This window comes from Pteronotus mesoamericanus, unplaced genomic scaffold (assembly GCF_021234165.1).
Source record: "Pteronotus mesoamericanus isolate MK-2021 breed Mesoamerican mustached bat unplaced genomic scaffold, CSHL_Meso_final contig_130, whole genome shotgun sequence".
NCBI lineage: Eukaryota > Metazoa > Chordata > Mammalia > Chiroptera > Mormoopidae > Pteronotus > Pteronotus mesoamericanus.
Genome location: NW_026555060.1, coordinates 7,699,568 through 7,718,383, shown reverse-complemented (window position 1 = coordinate 7,718,383; position 18,816 = coordinate 7,699,568). Strand labels below are relative to the sequence as shown.

General features: G+C 36.0%; 2 protein-coding genes across 3 annotated transcripts in view; one reads left to right on the top strand and one right to left on the bottom strand.

The window, feature by feature from the left end:
* ANTXR2 (ANTXR cell adhesion molecule 2) overlaps positions 1 to 18,816 on the top strand; it is a 149,192-nt gene that overhangs the window by 41,955 nt on the left and 88,421 nt on the right. For both annotated transcript variants that reach the window (XM_054591981.1, XM_054591971.1), the window contains exon 11: positions 10,357 to 10,435. In XM_054591981.1, coding sequence (XP_054447956.1) covers positions 10,357 to 10,435 — 79 coding nt within the window. The remainder of the gene's footprint in view (positions 1 to 10,356; positions 10,436 to 18,816) is intronic.
* On the bottom strand, positions 15,708 to 17,066 carry LOC129087335 (26S proteasome non-ATPase regulatory subunit 2-like; the record flags this gene model as incomplete). The annotated part of the gene is made up of 1 exon (XM_054594192.1): positions 15,708 to 17,066. A coding segment is annotated over one exon (1,359 nt), but the record flags the coding sequence as incomplete, so codon positions are not given.

The window sequence follows — 18,816 nt, the reverse complement described above, 5'->3', positions numbered from 1 at the left end:
TTCTTATTTTGGAAGGAATGTCATTTAAAAGAGCAGAAAGTTATCTTGGCTTTTTAATAGTAGCGTCTATTTAAGGAAGACACCTTTCTTTCTTTTCCAAAATAATTAAAATGTAAGATGCCTGTTCTATCCCAGATACTGAAATATTTTCTTTAGAATTTACCTTTGGGCACAGTCTCCTTTTGAAGAGACTACCATAGAGACTGCTGATATTGTTTAGTGATTTCTAGATAGGCTCAATATTCAGGAGATGTGATTTTTAAAAATCATATACAGCATAATAAATATCAGACATGAGAGTTCATCATCTGTTTGGCCTTTGATGCTAGGATTTCACCTACAAGCAGATTGTTTGGGGACCAAGCTCTGTTTAAAATAATTACTTTTGATTTACTTTTTAAAAAAATCAAGTACATGATACCACTGAGCAAAACCTGAGAAGATTTTATTTGTTAATATATTGGGTATTTGGGGACATCATTATTTGTTCTACCAAGTATGTTGCAAGTAATTTGGAGCTTTCCTTTTCCTTGAATTTTCTTCAGATACTTATGTAGGTGATGAGCTCTCTTCTGAGACTGGATTAAAATCAACATAACTGAAACAGTTTAGCCCTGTAAGGTGACTGATGCTTAATTTACTTGCCTAATTATCTTTTGGCTAAGGATTCAAACCCATTAAGTAGCTAGTTAGTCTATATTTCAAGTAAACACATCTGGCCCAACATTGAATGAAGGTTTTTCCTGTGTGAGGGTGACAGATGTGGTGATGGTTCCCCCTGTTCTCTCACTTAAATAATTAACATCACGCTGGTGAAGTAACCTTAGACAGACAGCCTCAAAGCCAGATGCGTAGTCCCCGAGCTGGCTCCATGGGCATGTGCCTCATCTCATTAGCCTACTCTAACAGTTCCCTTCTCTGCTTTCTGTCATATTTCCTGAGTTATCAAACATTTGTTTGAGGATTATTTCTTAAAAAACCCAGAGCTTGTGGATTTTGGTTTGAAAGAGGGTTAATACGAAAATCTTGACTTGGAGATGAGAATGAAGAATGTAGCCAAGTGGTTAGGACATGGGCTTGCATTTGGAAATTGATGTCATGGAGTAAACAAAAGGGAAAGCCATCTGAGAAAATCTTACGCAGGTATATCATTGTTTGGCATTGTTGAAGTAGGTCTCTGAAATACTTTCTTTGAAGTCTCTGTTAAATTTCTTCATTTGGTTGAGATTTTTAGACTAAGTTGAACAAATACTTAGTATTTAAACAGAAAGTATATAAAGATGGTATTAGGGAGGTGGGTTTTTTTTTTCCTATTTCTTTCATTGGATACAAGTTGATCTTTAAATGTCACATGATTAAACAAACTTTTTTACCAAGAAAAAAAATTTGTAGATTGGGAGTTTATTTCTAACAGTGGTTTATTTGTGTCAAAATGTCTTAAGTTTGAAGAGAAAGGATGCTGTGAAGTTTTTTGAATCCTCCTCATTTCAGGACAGTTGCCTTGTGGTGTAAAGTGCAGGTGTTACCAGTATTTGCAGGGTGGGCTTTTTCTCTGACCTTTGTTTAGTGAGACATCAACAATAACACAGCTGCTCTGCAATAGTTGAGATCTCAAACCTGTAATTTGGCAAGAAGAACAGAGCAAATTGGGTAAATATACATAAACACATTGTGAAGAAAGAAAAACAGAACAGAATGAACCAGAGCCTTATCCTACAGCTTGTTTGATAGAGATGATTTAAGGAGGCATATGGTATAGTTAAATGTGCTTTCAGAAACGTTGGCCAGAATCTTCTCGCAAATATGAAATAAATATCTAAATCAGATGAAACTGATAGTATTAGTTCTCTTAAAAGGCAGTGTGGGAAGACACTTGATAGCGTGTTTTGAGTAAGAAGTGGAGGGATATCAGTGAATGTGGAAAATTTCAGGCATCTGATGCTGACGGGTCATTGAGCTAAATGGTGGGGCAGACTTGGGATTAGTGCCTGACTTGATAACGGAATCTTTTTATTTTTCTCAACATTGTTATTTTTTAATAAAATCCACTTTTTTCTGGAATAAAATTTATTAATTTAATTTCTTTTTCTTGGTTGGACAAATTCTGCCTTTAACCCAGCTTCTCATATGAACATTTCTTTTCAATATACCTCTGTATTGAAATATATGTGAATGTGTATCTATACAATCCCTCGTTCTACGATCTTAGTAGCAGGTGATACAATCACAACTTTATTCTTCTTTTTCCTCTAGGAATGAGACTTGATTTATTTATTTTTATCATGGTTATGAGAACATTAGTTACATCTTTATTTTGAATATAAACAGTAGAATCTTGGTGACATGCGTTAAGGCTGATGACCCTCTCTGTTTTTCTCTCTTGCTACCTGCCCTTCGGTGGTGAAACATTTATCTTTCACATGGTGTATTGCTTTCTGATTAGATATAGAAATGTGATAAATTCACCTAATCTGCATTATATTTCTATTTTAAATATTATATTCAGTTCAGAAAATTGCCTTTTAAAAGGAAAAACAATTAATTTAAGAACATCTAGGGGTAGCTGATAAGGTATTGCCAAGTATGGAAATATTAAATAGGATAAAATTTTTAAAAAAATATATTTCATTGATTATGCTATTACAATTGTCCCAGTTTTTTCCCCTTTTCCCCCCTCCAGCTGGCACCTTCCCTCCAGCAATCCCTCCCTTTAGTTCGTGTCCATGGTTTGTGCATATAAGTTCTTTGGCTTCTCCATTTCCTATATGATTCTTAACATCCCTCTGTCTATTTTGTACCTACCAATTATGCTCCTTAATTCCTGCATGGGAATCTTTCTTGAGTGGAAGTCTAAATGGGATAAAATCTAAAATTCTGAAAAAGATAGAATTCAGGTGTGGTATCAGCTCCCTTCAAACATCAGGTCTGATCTGTCATATGAAAGATAGATTTGACTTATTCGTTATTGCCCCTAGGAAAGGAGAAAGAGTAGAAGGTAGGGGAGGCACGTTTCAGCTCAATATTAGAGAGATGTTTCTAACAATTAGAATTATCTCAAGAGTGTTAGGTAATTAAAATGTTCAAAGATGGACAGCTATATGACGAGGTAGAGGATATCCTTAAATACGTATGTAAATCCTCTTAACATATCTGCTTCTAAACTTTATATTATTGAAGTTTTTACTATTACTAAGATATTTAGCATATTTGAATGAAAGGCACCAAAAATTGAGTGATTATTTTCAAGTGTCTTTTTTATTTTATTAAAATATGTAAATCAGTTAAAAAGAGGTCACTTTCAGTGTAATACTGAAAACATTTACAATACAACTTCAGGTGTTATGTCCAACACATCTCTGAAAATAGCTTTTTTTTTCCTTCTGAAATCTAGAAATCTTCCTTATTGCAATGTTTGTTTTAGTAATACACATATATTGAGATAACTGAAAAAGAAATTACTTTATTCAAGAATCTTTTAACTGTTTTGAAGAAAATATTTGACAAAACGTTAATTTATATATATATTCTTAACTATAAGTACAATCTTTAAACTATTCAAAAATATGAAATCTTATTTTTCAACTTGTAATCTTTGTTATGTATAAAGCTAACTTTTAAAAAGCTCTGCAGAATATTTAATAGTAGCACTTGACTTCAAAATAGCTGAAGTCACTTTAATTTTAACAACTTTTTGAGTAGTTGCCAGTTTAATTTTCAGTATGTGCAAATTGAAGGTAAATTATTTATTACTTCCAGCAAATGTCTTTTACAATTTTATTTAATTTTTTCATCTTTTTTAATGGGTCATAAAATGGCAGTCTTTTATTGGATATGCATAAAGTCAGTAGCAAATGAATACCTTGCAAATTGGTTACTGTGGATTGAAATGTCAGTCATATTTCATGGAGTATGAAATTTCTTATATCATAGTAGCTCTGACATATGGCACTGAGCTATTCTCCTGTTTTCGAGTCGTTATACATCTTTAAAAATTAAATATAAGCACTGTGACCGTTAGGCCTTATTGAAGTTTATTTACTCAATTATATATCACAATATTATTTAGTAATTTCTCATATGGAAGGAATTTAGTTTTATCACTATTATCAATTGATATTAAAATGCACTTCAAACGATCTTTTTGCTATTTGAGGTTGTTTAGGTTTCTTCTATCCATCTACTTCCATCTACTTTGAAAAAAATTATTCAAGGATGGAGCAAAGAGTAGATTAAGCTATTTGCAAGGAATTCTAAACGATGTAGAACCAGTTTATAGAAAGGAACTTGGAAAAGTGGTCAGTTCTCAGCCTTATTTTCCCTAGGCGCCCTGCAGTATCTGAACTGTGGGCCAGTCCTGTTTCAGAAGGCCTTCCCTTGTGTTTCATGACTTCATTTTCTCACCTGCCTGGCTGTTTCTTTTCAGATGTTACCTCGGGCTTCTCTTCTTACAGTCCTTTAACTCTCAATTTTGACCACAGTTGGATTCCTGACCCACAGACCCTTCTCTGAGGCTTCCTTTTCCTGCACATGAGCTTCAGATCTCCAACATGATCTTTTTCTTCAATCAAAACCCACTATTCTAATGTCCCCCATCCCCACTATCCAAATGTCTGTTGACTCACTTGGATTTCCCATGGCCACTTTAAACTTGAAGTTCCCAAGTGAAATTCATGTATTTCTGTCCAAACCTGTTTCATTTCCTGTATTTCCTATGCAAGTGTACCCATCTACCTGTACAAGATAGAACCTTTGACGTCGTCTTTATCCCTTCTTGTGCACCTACAACCAGTACATGTCCCCATCCTTTTTACTCTAAGCCTTTAGTATCTCTCAGTGCTCATTTCACACTACCCTCATTGCCACTATTTTAGTTCAAATCTACTTTAGTTTTTATTTGAAATACATTCTTAATTGGTCTTTCTACCGGAAAGATGTACTCTTCCAACCCCTGCTTTATACTGCAACAAGAATGATACTTGTAAAGCACAATTTTAACAATATTTCTACCTAGCTGAAAAACTCTTAAGACTAATTCCAAAGATCTAAAGATGGCATTCTGGATTCTTCATGATCCTTCCCCTACTGCCCTTTTCAGCCAGAAGGCATATATTCTCCCTCTCATATTCTGTGTTGCTGCCATATTGAATGCCTTTTGTTTCCTTGACTGTTCTTTGCCTTTCTTGCCTTCAGCCTTCAAATAATGCTACATCTTGGATTTCCTTCCAATCTCTTTCCCTGAATAACTCCAGATTATTCTTTAGGATTCATTTTAGAGGGGACTTCCTGCAGAAAACCTTTGTTGATGCCCCTATGGCAAAACTAAGTCATTATATCTCTCATTTTGTCCTCTAGTACCCCTGTGTATTACCTATTTTAGTTAACATCACATTCTATTGTAACGGTTCATGTGACTTCCTTTCAATTACATTGTAATGTTTTGTTTTATTGGTTACTGCAGCCTTATTATCAAGCACAGCCTAGGTTGGTCTAATATATGTAATTTATAAAATTAAATTACATGTAGTAGGCCAACCTAGGCTGTCAATATATGTAATTGACTTGACTAGTAGTATATTGAATTAACTAGTAATAAAATGATTGAGTGATTGATTGAATAAACTTATTGGCAAACATTGATAAACCAATTTAGACTGCAGTTTTAGGTTTAACACACAGCTCAACATTGCTATAATGTTGGGTTTAATCAAAATAATGCTTTGCAACAGGAAAGAAAAAGCATTGAAAATTTTTTTTACATGAACCTGCATGAAATTATATACTAGATATTTTTTGAACAGCTTAGCTCTCTCTATTTTTATATGGCAGTAGGAGAAGAAAATTCTTTAAATAAAACAAAAAAAGTGTTAGGTATTTACTTCACTGCTACTATACTTTCTTCTGTAATATCTGTCTTTTTTTTTTTTAACTTTGATCAAAAAGGTTACCTGATATTCTGAATAATCTGTTAGACAAATAAGTGTTACAATAATTTATAGAATAAGCATTGTGTTCCAGACACTGGGTTTGACATTACTTTATGAAGTTCTCTTCCACAAAATAACAATGAATTAGGTACCATTATACTCATTAAACAGATTGAGGAATGAAAGATTGAGGGTGTAGTGACTGTGGTTAAAGCCCAGAACTCTTTATTCCCTAACATGTGAGCTGAATCTATACTTTATTTTAAGTTTTAATTTATATTTGTGAGAAATAACGCTGAAATCCGTCCTCACATCTCACTTATGCACAGAGTGGGACAAAAGCAAGTTTGCAGTTGTGAGTATGTGAAACACAGAGTTTATTTTTATATTATTAATTATTGTATTATTTTCCATAAGGGCAACTGTAAACCTACTTTACCCCACCCTGTAGGGAATTAAGTAAAAACAACATGGCTTTGACACATTTTTGTTCATAATAAAGTCTCTATAAATAAGAGTACAGGTTCTACTGTCATAATTATGTAGAAGTTATATAGCAATAGGAGTGAGAAATCCATAGATACTAACAGAAGTAACATAAAATATGACAGGAAACATTAACGGCATATATTGGAGTCTTGAGGTAAAGAAAGGTCAAGCTATAGAGTTTGGATTAGAGGATGAGGTGGCTTTATCAATCCGTGCGCCAGCAAGGGAGTAGCATAGATTTGGACAAAGGTATCAGCTCATAACAGTGCCAGTATTTCCCCAATAATTTAAAAATTGTTTTTCTGAAGAAGCAACAAGATTTAAAAATAGAAGTAACTTTTAAAGTGTGTTTTTCATGTTTGCAACCTTACAAGAAATTTTCTGAGCAAAAATTTATGTGTGTGTATCTATACATTCACAAATAAATATCTTAGCATATAGTAAATGTCATTATAGTTAGCCATGAGAAATATTTGAATATAGTGAAAAATTAGAACAATGAAACTAAGTTCTTGTCAATGAGATGAATTTAAATATAACACCCTAAAATATTTATTAGAAGATTAAGATAGTATGTGGTAGAAATGATTACAAAGTTAGAGAAGTCCAATATTTGGGCAAGTTACCATTTTAAGCTTCAGTTTCTTTATTTGGAAAATGGAGGTAATGTTACTGCCTACTTCAGTAGGTTACTGTGAGAATTAAATGAGAAGATTAGTGTAACATGTCTGGCTTGTAGGTAAAGAATTGATAAATGCCATCATTATTATTACTGTTGTTGATGGCAATGCTTTGATCAGGAAGATGAGGATTATGTTTTTTTTAATTGACCCAGATGTCAAAAGAATCATCAGGTGGCTTTCCGTGTCTGTGGAATCTTAACTCAGTTTTCTATGACACTGGCCACATTATACTAGACTGAGATGTTGGGCATAGTGTGCAGTTATTTTGGTTGCTGACAAGATCTGATAGGCATGCATTTCTACTCTAGGAAAGAGTGAACTTTGTTGTAAAATAAAAACTTTGTTCTACTGATCCCTTGCAAGTTGAGTCAGTAAGATTATCTGCAACAGTCACACATTATTATAAATCAAATAATCTCTCTCTAAACTAAAACCATGCCTACCATGTCATATGCTTTCCGGTATGTGCTTTAAAGTAGAGAAATTAGGAACTAGAAAAGATCATTTTTGGATCCAGTCGTGCTTAGCCTTCAACAAAACAAAACAAAACAAAACAAAACAAGGCTCTTAGTTTTGCAGAATAAGCAATTAGTTTTAAGTTTTCTTTTTTAAGGAAACCACTTGGCATTCTGCATTGGAATAGTTCAGAAGTTCAGCTAAGTTGATATAAACACTCCAAGTTCTCATTCTTTGGTGTACTTAGCTAAGCTTTTTTTTTTTAATGTTTTGAAAAGAATATTTTGTAAGAAATATTTTTAATATAATTATTCCTGGATTTTGAAAAACATTTTTGAAGAAGTTTGCTAGTAGTTACCTCTCTGTTGGTTCCATATCTGTACAAATTGAAACTAAATATCACATTGAAAAAACAAACACATTAAGCATTTTCAGTTTATCAAGCATCATCTGTAGAATGATGGAAAGAGTGCAACATTTGTCCGAATCCTAGTTTTACCACTTTGGGCAAGGTAATTAACATTTCTGGGCCTCATGCACTCTATGTGTAGAACTGTAAAACTAGTCCTTACTTGAAGGGTTACTGTAAGGATTAAAAGAGGTAATGTCCATAAAATGTTCATGATAGCACCTGGCACATAGCAGGCACTAAATAATAGTTCTCATCTCCCCTTTCTGGCATCATTACTGAAAATTTTACCAGGAGCTTGAGATTGTTTCTGTTTAATCCTAACTCTTCATAACTAAATAGTGTTTAGCAATCAATTCAAAAACATAGAGAAAAAAATCTTTTAAATATAACAAAATTCTATTAATTTAGAGTAATAAAGGCAAAGTTTCTGGCTATTAAATTTTGCAACTTAGAATATTTTATGCGAATTGGGAGCACAGCATTGTATAGAAGCCAGATTAACAAATATTATCTATACTTTTGCTTTAATGAATGGATAGCTTTGATTTATTATTCAACTGATTGTTATATGACAATATTCTTTGTCAACTCCTTTGGAAAAGAGCTGTTTTCTTAATAAGTTTAAAATCTCCTTGTCATTTTTTCCTTTGATATTTTGTTAGAGTTATTTTTTTAAAAAATTACTAACTTCTGGCTGACCCCAAATAATAAATTACTAGACTCTAAATTAATAGATTTTTAATTACTATGAGTTGTTTCATCATTTGAAGTTATATTTAGAAAATGAGAACCGTATTTTAACTATGATATTTCTTAGCCATGGACAAAATTTACACTCTCTTCTCTACCTTTGTCAAGATGTTATAATATTGGGTTAGCTAAAAAGTTCCTATGGTTTTTTCTGTAAAATGAAAGACATATTTTTTTTATTTTCACCAATAACTTTATTGATTTGGATATTTTGAGTATATGTTGTTTATCTTTTGCATGGTCTAGCCTTGATTGTTCTCAATTAATGTCTCGATTTGATCGCTGTCAACTTCCACTGGTCTGCCCTATTGTGGAGCATCATCCAGTGCAAAATCTCTAGCATGAACCTTCACAAACTACTTTTGACACATCTGATCAGTTACAGCACCTTTTCCATACACTGCACAAATCTTCTTTTTTGTGTGTCTGTGTGTTTCAGGTGCATTTTTACCTTTCTTGAAATAACAAAGCATAATATGCTGAAAATGTTGCTTATTTTCATCCATCTTCAATAATGGCTACATAAAAATTCATCAATTTTGATGTGTCTTTTTAAATGCACACTGTTATGACAGCTGTTACAATATAATCTAACAAAATTGTTTCAAATGAAGTTAAAGACAACTAAGAGCTACTAGAGCCATTTTATAGGAAAAAAAAATGAACTTTTTGGCCAACACAATATCTTGGGACCCTCTATAACCAATGCCTTACAAATAAATAGCATTCTTTTTTTTCTTGTTAGTTTATCTTTGTCTTTTATTATCACTTCCTCTATACTTTTTTTTTCTTTTTTTTTTTTATTTTTTTTTTATTTTTTTCTCTTTTTCTTTGAAACTGAAGCAATCTCATTTTGTTTATTACTCTCCTTATCCATAGGGGATGCATTCGAAGGCTCCTAGTGGATGCCTGCAACTGTGGATAATACTGAACCCTATATATTCATATACTGCATTTTTCATGTACACACATACCTTTCATTTAAAAGGAGCACCTAGTGACTTCACTTTGGCATATGCAAATTGCAGGCATCCTTATTGCACTCTGGGGCCATTATTAAATAAAATAAGGGTTACATGGGCACAAGCATTGAGGTAGCTTGCTAGTCATCTGGTAATGGAGCAGGCTGCTAAGTGACTAAGGGATGGAGAGTATACACAACATGAATAAGCTGGAAGAAGGGACGATTGAATGAGTCCTGGGCTGGACAGAGCAGGATGGTGAGAAATTCATTGTGCTACTCAAAACAGCTTGCAACTTTAAATTTATAAATTTTTTATTTCTGGAATTCTACATTTAATTTTGTTGGACCATAGTTGACCATGGGTAACTAAAACCACCATAAGCAAAACTTCGGATAAGGGGAGGACTACTGTAAAAAAATAACAACAGGAATGTCTTAGTGTTTCTACTTATGTTAATATTTCCTTTAGGAACAATTAGATTACTTAAGGAATTTGCCTCTGGCTATCCCAGTAAGGACTGAAACTAAGGAAGAAAAATGTGAGGCTAACTGATGAAAAGCTTTGACTTTTGGAGTAGACTTTCTGGTTGGTTTTGAATTATGTAAGGAAATAAAAATATCTCACAATACTCTAGTTTTTAATTTACTTTTAATTATCATGTCTTCATTTTCTTTCAGGACTCTTGATGTATCAGTGAGCTTCAATGGAGGAAAATCTGTCATCTCAAGCTCATTAGTAGTCACAGCCACAGAATGTGTAAGTAAAAAGTTTTCATAAAGTTATCATTTAAAAATAATTCTATGCGGAAATAATTTATGGATCCTCAGTGTTGTTGCATACTATAATAAAGAGGGTACAAACAATAAAACTGGAGATCATTACAGGGAAAAATTTGTGTAGAATTTATTTTAGGTTCTTTCCCCTGTGGCTCCCTTTAAAGGGATTTTATTTTGATATTTATAAAGTCCAAGTCATTTAAAATCAAAATATGGTACATGAAAGATTTTTAAGTGAATAATTATTTTTTAAAACATTAAACATAAACAGAATAATGCTTTTTTGTTATGAAGATTGAATTATAGTATCTAAGACATCCTGTTTTTGAAATTATTGGTTCATCTTACTGAGTGAGCTTATTATTTTATCCATTTTAATGTTGGTGCTTTCTCATATGAGTAAGGAATTTGATTTTTATAGCTGGATAACATCTTAGTTTGAAACTACACTGAAACTAAATTTTAGTTGAGATGATTCATTTACATTACCTAAGAGTCAATATTTTGAAATGTGAACTCCATTGATAAGACACTGTTTTCCTTATAGTTAAATTTTTGGTTTATGGAAAACTTTTGATATTAGATTCTTGAACGTGAAAACAGAACACTAAAATGGAATGAACCATTGGCTATGATTTTTATGAGTATATTTTCTTTGTAAAAAAATATATAAATTAGAGCACAGTCACACACACACACACACACACACACACACACACACTACTGCTCTTCAAAAGAAAAATCCTAACCTCAACTTTTCTCACATCTCATGGTTTCATAGCTTTATATGTTGATATTTACTTTGAGAGACATCCATCCTGCAGAAAACAAACAAAATAATTCAGTATCGTTTTTCTCATTGTGAGAAAACATTGCAGGAAAAACAAGCATCTATATGTCTATATGGACTCTTGGGTCACTATGGAATTCTCTGGGTAGCTCTTTATTAATAACTGTTTCTATTTTGAAAATATATTTCCCCTTTTCATCTGTAATTCATGTTGTAATTTATAGGTTTTGTGAATGTTGCAATTTGTATGTTTTCTGGTCTCTCAGGATGTGGTTGAGATGTAGTTTGTCAGTGTTTAGTTCACTAAAAAGACATTTTTTCCTCCATCCTTCTTTCTGTTCTGCACCTCTGGTCGTCTTTTTTTCACTTCTTTTACACGCAAGCAGGAACAAACCTTTTCTGTATCTTGTAACCATGCACACAATTGCAGTGTGTAGGAATGCTGAGGTTAAATGACTCATCTGGAATTTACAAATTGTGTATGCTTTAAGGAAGTCTCCCTAGATCTTGCAAGTTTGCAGGAAGATGTAACATGACTTAAGGTGGTTTAAGAGTAAAGATGCAAGGAAAATAAGACCAGCAACACTGAAAGGAAAAGAAACCAACAGAGACAAGAGGGAAGGGGGGGCGGGGGAAAAGGAAGGGAAGGGGAAAGTCAAGGAATATAGCAAGGACTCATGGACAAAACCAAAGGGGAAGAGCTGAGGGAGGGAGGGAAGGAGGGAGGAGGCAAAGGAAAGTGGTGGGGGATAGTGTAATAACAGTCCACCAATTAAAGGGGATATAAATAAATAAAAAAGAGTAAGGTAATTTTGAGAAAGGCCGTTGGTTGTGTCATACATGGAGAGAGAGTGAAGGAGCAAGTTGTAATATTAAATAAGGGATCAAAGTAATTTTTATTGAAATTTGAGAAAACACTTAAGGGAGGTGAGGGAGTGAACCCTGAAGGTCACCCAAGGGAAGAGTGATGCATACAGAGGAAGCAGCGAGGACAAAGCCTAACGTGGGACTCTATCTGGCAAATTTAAAGAAGAGCAAGGTAGCTCCTTCCCTGAGTGAAGATTGTGGTCGCCTTGAGCTGAGCAGGAGAGAGTCGGGGGAGGGAAACAGCTTATGTAGGGTTTTGTAAACCATTGCAAAGACTTGAATTTCTCTTTTGAGTGAAACAGGGAGCCATTAGAAGGTGAGATAGTATGATATAATATTTTAAAAGAATCATTCTGGCTCTTATGTAAAAGTAGACTTCGCAGGTAGGGGCCGATGTGGAAATTGGAGATCAATTCTGCGGCTGCTTCAGTAATCTAGGCGAGGATGGTGAGAAGTTGTTGGATTGAGTTTAAATATATTTTAAAGGTGGAGCCCGTGGGATAGGTGCCTAGATAGAGTAAATGTGGGTGTGAGAGAAAGACATTAAGAACAGTTTCAAGCTTTTTCACCTGAGTATCCAGGATGGGTTGTCTTCAGGTAGAGCAGTTTTTAGAAGAAGGTAAAGATTTCTGTTTTGTAAATGTTGAGTGAGAGATATTCACTGTCATCTCACTGGAAGTGTCAGAAAGGGAGCTGAATACACAAGCCTAAAATCCTAGAGAGAGTTCTGGATTGGAGGTGCACATCTGGGAGGTGGTGTATGCAATGAAGTAGTCAGCCAATTTCCACCTGATTTTTAATGGGGAAAAAAAGATGTTAAGTAGATAGAGCAAGAAGTGAAAGAGTACAAGAGAAAATTTTTGTATTTATGGAGGAATCAAGAAAAGTTGGTTCTTGAAAAGAGAGAGGAGGGGAAAGCATTTTACAGATAAATAGCTAACAGAAATTGAGAGTACATGTATTTGATTGGAATTAAAACAGTGGGAGGAAAGCTTAGAAATGGAAAATTTAGACCAGATTATCAATAGCCCGAAAGTAAAGTTTGGAGTTCATCATACCAGTCTGTGTTTTCTAAACACCAGCACACAGAGATTGCCAGTGTTGAAATGAAAGAAAGGAAAGAAAATCTCCCACATTCACAACCCAAGTCCCCTCTTGTGGCTATAGTGAGAGAGCAAAGTATGAACTTCTGCAGTGGATTCTTGTCAGGACAGGCATTTAGAAAGTTTCTTTTCCTCTTTGATTATTCATTCAAAGGAGTGCAGCTGAAGCAGTAACCAAAGGAGGCATTATGCATTCAGAAAAATCTCAAGAAAGAGTATTGCGACTAACTGTTTCTAGCTGTTAGACCAGGCTATACAGACAAGGGTGGAGAGATTTAACCAGTCAGTCAGCATGAAACTTGGAGATAAAGTACTTCTCCCAGAATATGAAGGCACCAAAGTAATTCTAGATGACAAAGATTATTTCTTGCTTAGAGATGGTGAATTCTTGGAAAGTGTGTAGACTGAAATAAGTCATGATTGAAATGGCATCATATGAAGCTGCCCATTTGACTGAAGTTCTGAAATCTTTCATCATGTAAATAATTATTGTGTGTCTTTTATAATAAACTCATGATATCTAAACTAATACAAAGGAATAAAAATAGATTATATTTTTCATAATGCTAGGTTTATTCAACATGAAAGAATACTTTTATTCTGAAGTTGTTTTCTCTCCCATTTTAATTTTAAAATATACTTTGAGGAAAAGATAGCTATAACCTTCCTTCCTTCTTTCTTTTCTTCCTTCCTTCCTTCCTTCCTTCCTTCCTTCCTTCCTTCCTTCCTTCCTTCTTTCCTCTTCCTCCTTACCCCTTCCTTCTCTTCTTCCCCTCTTTCTTTCTTGATGTGGGAGGAATACATAGTGATAAAGAAAAGTTACATTAGACAAAGTTAAGCCGGTAAGGAAGATCTTATTTAAAACGCTATTGTAATAGGTTGAACTCAACTCTGCTGAGACAAAGAGCTGGAGAGTTTGTAAACGCTGGGGTGCAGGAAATTTCAGGAACCTGTATCTGCTAATTGGCCTTACCTGAAGGAAGAGTAATCTTTTTCCCATCTTCCTGACCAGAGGTAGTGTTAAAAGTTGGACCAAAGCACCCATCAACTTTAGGCTCCTACCATCCCACAGACCCTGTGATGATCACATTCCAAAGGAATGGCTCTCAGGTCCAGAAACACAAACCCCCTAGGGTCTGTGAAACTGGAAAATGGCTTTAAAGGAAATTTATGTACATTTCAAAGGAGCAAAGAAAGATCTTGCAGTTACAAATTTTCTAAAGCAGATTCCCTAGAAAAGGGAGATCAGGAACCTTTGGTCAGGAAGAAACCTGTTTAAAGTTTAATCAAGCCGAGAAAAAAATGTAAGTCCATCGTGGCCAATAGAATAAGGGAAGTGAATTAGAGAAGGAACAGCTCAAGAAATGGAACAGTCAGGACATGTAACCCCATGAAGAAGCCAAAGGAAGATGCAATTTCAACATGAAAGGAAGGCAGCATTAGATGCTTCTGAGAGGAAGGAGAAAAGGTCAGAGGGGTCAGAGGGACCTTGATGCTTTAGCCCAGGCTGCTGGTTTGTAGTCTTTTGGTGTGAATTTTATTATTACACTAATTATTATAGGATAATAAATACTATAATCAAGCTTATATTGAAGATAAGCATAGGATAGTCCTTTTTCTCATTAAATTTAACTATTATTTTATATTCAAACTCACATTCCTCTGTGTGGTAGTAATATTACTATTTTATAGAAATAAAAAGTGAGATTGGGGCTGATGAGAGGTACCTGCTGATGTATGAATCAAATCTCTCATCCAATTATGAAAATATTTTGAAATATTATGAAAACACCAGGCATTGTATTTCATTGATATATTTCATTGAAATATTATGAAAAACACCCAGGCATTATATTCCATTGATATCCAGTATTTCTGGCACATTCAGATGTGATAGTTAGGTGAGGTGTACTTAGTAATATTGCTCATTGTAGGTTGATGCTTTGAGATTTCCCAGGCATTTGAAATCACCATCAGTTTAGCATTGATTAATCCCTGTGGCAATCCCACAAGTAAAGAGGCCTGTCTCTGCGCTGCAAGAACATCGGGCTCGGTTCTGTGAAAGCACTTATGTCACTCAGCTGCCACTTCCTGTTTTCTCTGGGCCTTTCTCAGCAGCCTCGAGAGGCTGATGGCAAGGCTTATGTCTTGCTTATTGCCCCCTTTCCAGTGCTGGGTCCTTGTACAAGGCTTATGCTCCAAAATTATTGGTTAAATGAATGAATGAAAGTAGTGATATATCTAGTTTAAAAGTGGGAAAACCAAGGTTTAAGTTGAAAGAGATTTAAGGTTAGAACCTGAGGAGATATTTAAGCAGTCATTTCTATCTCAGAAGATCTCAATGTATCTGTTAAAAAAAAAATCATAGTTAAAGATGTCTTCCTTCCCGCCTTGAGGCAACTACTCTTCTGATTCACTTGGAAGAGTAATACCAAGCACATCCCTGGCTGGTGTGGCTCAGTGGATTCAGCACCAGCGTGTGGACCGCAAGGTCACAGGTTAGATTCCCAGTCAGGGCACATGCCTGGGTTACAGGACAGGTCATCAAATGTAACCAGCATTCGGGGCTGCATGGCAGCCACCAGCCCATACAATACATAGTGAGATTTGCCTAGGATGATGTTGTGGACATCCAGGAAAGAGACAAGCACAGTGAGCAGTCCAGCCACGGCCACTTGACTCATAAGCTGCCGGTCACTATGGTAGGGGCAGAGGGTGAGTGTGCCCTTCCCTAAATGTGTCAGGCCCTGTGCCCAGTGCACCATGAAGAGGTTGTTGGGGTCCTTGGCGTGATACTGGGCTAACTGGCGCAGCATCGCAGCCAGACGGGCATTATTGGTACCACTGCCCACCATGCCCATGGCAAAAATGGAGTTATAAGAAACTTCTGGGTCAGCATCATGGGAGAATTTGCTCAGGGTATCCAGGATGTTGAGTCGTGGATTTGACACAGAGATTAAGGCCAGTGCTAAAGGCACAGCCCGTCGGAGTGTAGGCTCCCCATATCTCAGCAGGTGGCCGAAGGTCCGCAGTGCCATCTCTGCACCGATCTCCTCCCCCATTGCAATGAGGGCAGTGCCCAGCACAGCCACTCCCTGATGTGCTCCCATGTCAGCGGGGGCGTCCTTCTTGTCCTTGTCCTTCTTTTCCTTCTTGTCTTTGTCTTCCTCCTTCTCCTTGGAGTCAAAGTGTTCGCTACAAATGTGGAGCAGCTGCTGCACCTTCAGTACATTCCCAGAGCCTGCATAAGCACAAACATCCACCAGTGTGTTGGCAAAACTGCGGAATGGCTCTGACACAACCTCCAGCGCGGCCAGAATTGCCTCGATGGCCTCTCCCTTCCCCAGGTGATTGAGGCCCAATCCAAGAGGAAGCCAGCGGGCGTAAGTGTCCTTGAGCTCAGTCTCTGACTTCTCCATGATGGTCTGAAGGATAGTGGAAGTGACATCTCCATTGCAGGATCCCACTGCAATCGTTCCACAGGCTAGAGCAGTCGCACCTGCCGCCTCCATACTGGACTTGGAATCTCCCTTCACAGGCAGCAGCAGTGTTAGAACATCTTCGCGATTGGAGCCAGCACAAGCCAAGCCTAGTCCAAAGATGGAACCAAGTCTCATAGTGTTGCTGTTGTGGAGAATGCAGTCTGAGAGCAGGGCCAGAGCAGGGTCACACTCGTTCCGGACCCCAGAGTTCACAATGCCACAGGCCAGGGGGGCTCCTGACTTGATAGAATCCTCAGAGGAGTACAGGTACTTGTCAATCTGGGTGAGGCCACCGTCCACATCCCACAGCAGAATCATGCCAAGGGACGCTGCTGCACTCAGCATTCCATGGTCCTTGTTCTCGTAAAGCCATTTTTGGCAACTGATGTTTCTCTTGCTCTCTTTCTCCCTCCTTTCCCCTCTCTCTAAAAATAAGTAAATAAAGTCTATCAAAAAAAGAAAAAATAATACCATGAATATGTTTTCCAAGCATGTATTAAGTGCAAGACGCTGTGCTAAACATTATATATGTGTTAATCCCTTTATGACTTCATATGATACTCAAAACTCAAGAGAAGGCTATTGCTATTAGCTTAATTTACAGATCAGAAAACTGAGGAAGAGAGAGCCACATTTAATTAGCGCACATTTATCCAAACAGGTTAGAAGGTATTTTTTTCATGAGGTGGGCCCAACCCTCAGCAGGGGTACATGTCTTGATGAGCAGAGCATGGGCTGATTTCAGTCCTCACTGTGCCCAAGAGAAGGACGACTTGGAACCTGGAGGCTCTGAAGGTTAAGTTACTTACTCAGTTTTCCAGTTGAATAAAGGCTAGAATTGACAATTGAACCGAATTGAGAATTTTGGAGCAAATCTGTCTTGCTCCCAACCTGAACAATTGTACAATCTGCTCTTTGTAACTAGGCCTTTAATTGATTTTTATAAAACAGGTCAGCATTTTTTTTTTTGTAAAACGTCAGATAGTAACCATTTCAGGTTTTGGAGGCTGTACTGTTCTTGTCACAGCTTTTCAACTCTACCGTGCTGTGCAAGAGCAGCTATAGATTTCTGTAAGCAAATCAGCATGGCTGTGTTCAACACAAACATGTACACTGAAATTTGAATTTCATGAAACATATTCTTCTCTTGATTTTTTTCAGTTATCTAATAATATAAAAAAAGATTTTCTTAGCTTGTCAGAGGTCTTATGAAATAGATGAGTTGATTTAGCTTTTGGGCCATAGTTTGCTAATTCCTGATATGGAATATTCCAGAAAAATCCTGTAAATGAAGCTGTCACTTATTCCATGATTATTTTTTTCCCAACTCTGAATTCATGGAAACAAGATTGTGGAGTCTATTTCCCCCTTTCTGTGTCTGTTTTATTTTTAACATGGTTGCTGTGATTATTTTCTAGGTAGATTAAAACATGCTATTCATGCAGTTTTGGAGCAATTTCTCTTCCTTATAGTTATTTTGCAAGTACAGTAGTGACTGTGGTTTGTTCTTATACTTCTATGATTGTCTTAGCTCGAATTTTAGTTATATTTGGCAAAGTTTTTGACTGTGCGTTAATAACTTGCTTTTAATGAAGTAAAAGAAATTAGATGCAGAGGAAGTTCGAAAACTTAATGTGTCCAAGATGACTAGGAAATACAGTTCTCGTACCCTAACATCAAGTTCAATTTTCTGATCTATTCCCAGTTAACTCCTAAAAGAGTTTTGGCTTCATGGCCTTGACCAGCATCTGGGTACCAAGTTGCTGCCTGGACTCCTCAGTTCACTTTTACACCCTCACCTCCTTAAACATCTTACAATGCTGCATGTTCAAAACTATTGTTAGGAAGAATTGATCAACAAATGACCAATTCCTGCTGTAATAAAGAGAGTTACTACTTTTTAGAAATTTGTGTTTCATATCTTTTTTTCAGCTTCTTCAGGTGCTACCAAGTCTCCTCAGACTCTATGTTCTAGCCGAAGTTGTCTTTTTCTTGTTTTTGCTAGAAACCACTAATTCTGCCCCCTCCCCCTCCCTGGGCTTTCTTATACTTCCTCCAAAAGGTCCTCTTAGAACCCTAGATCTGGTTAGTTCCCAGTTTGAGGTGATTCTATTGTAAT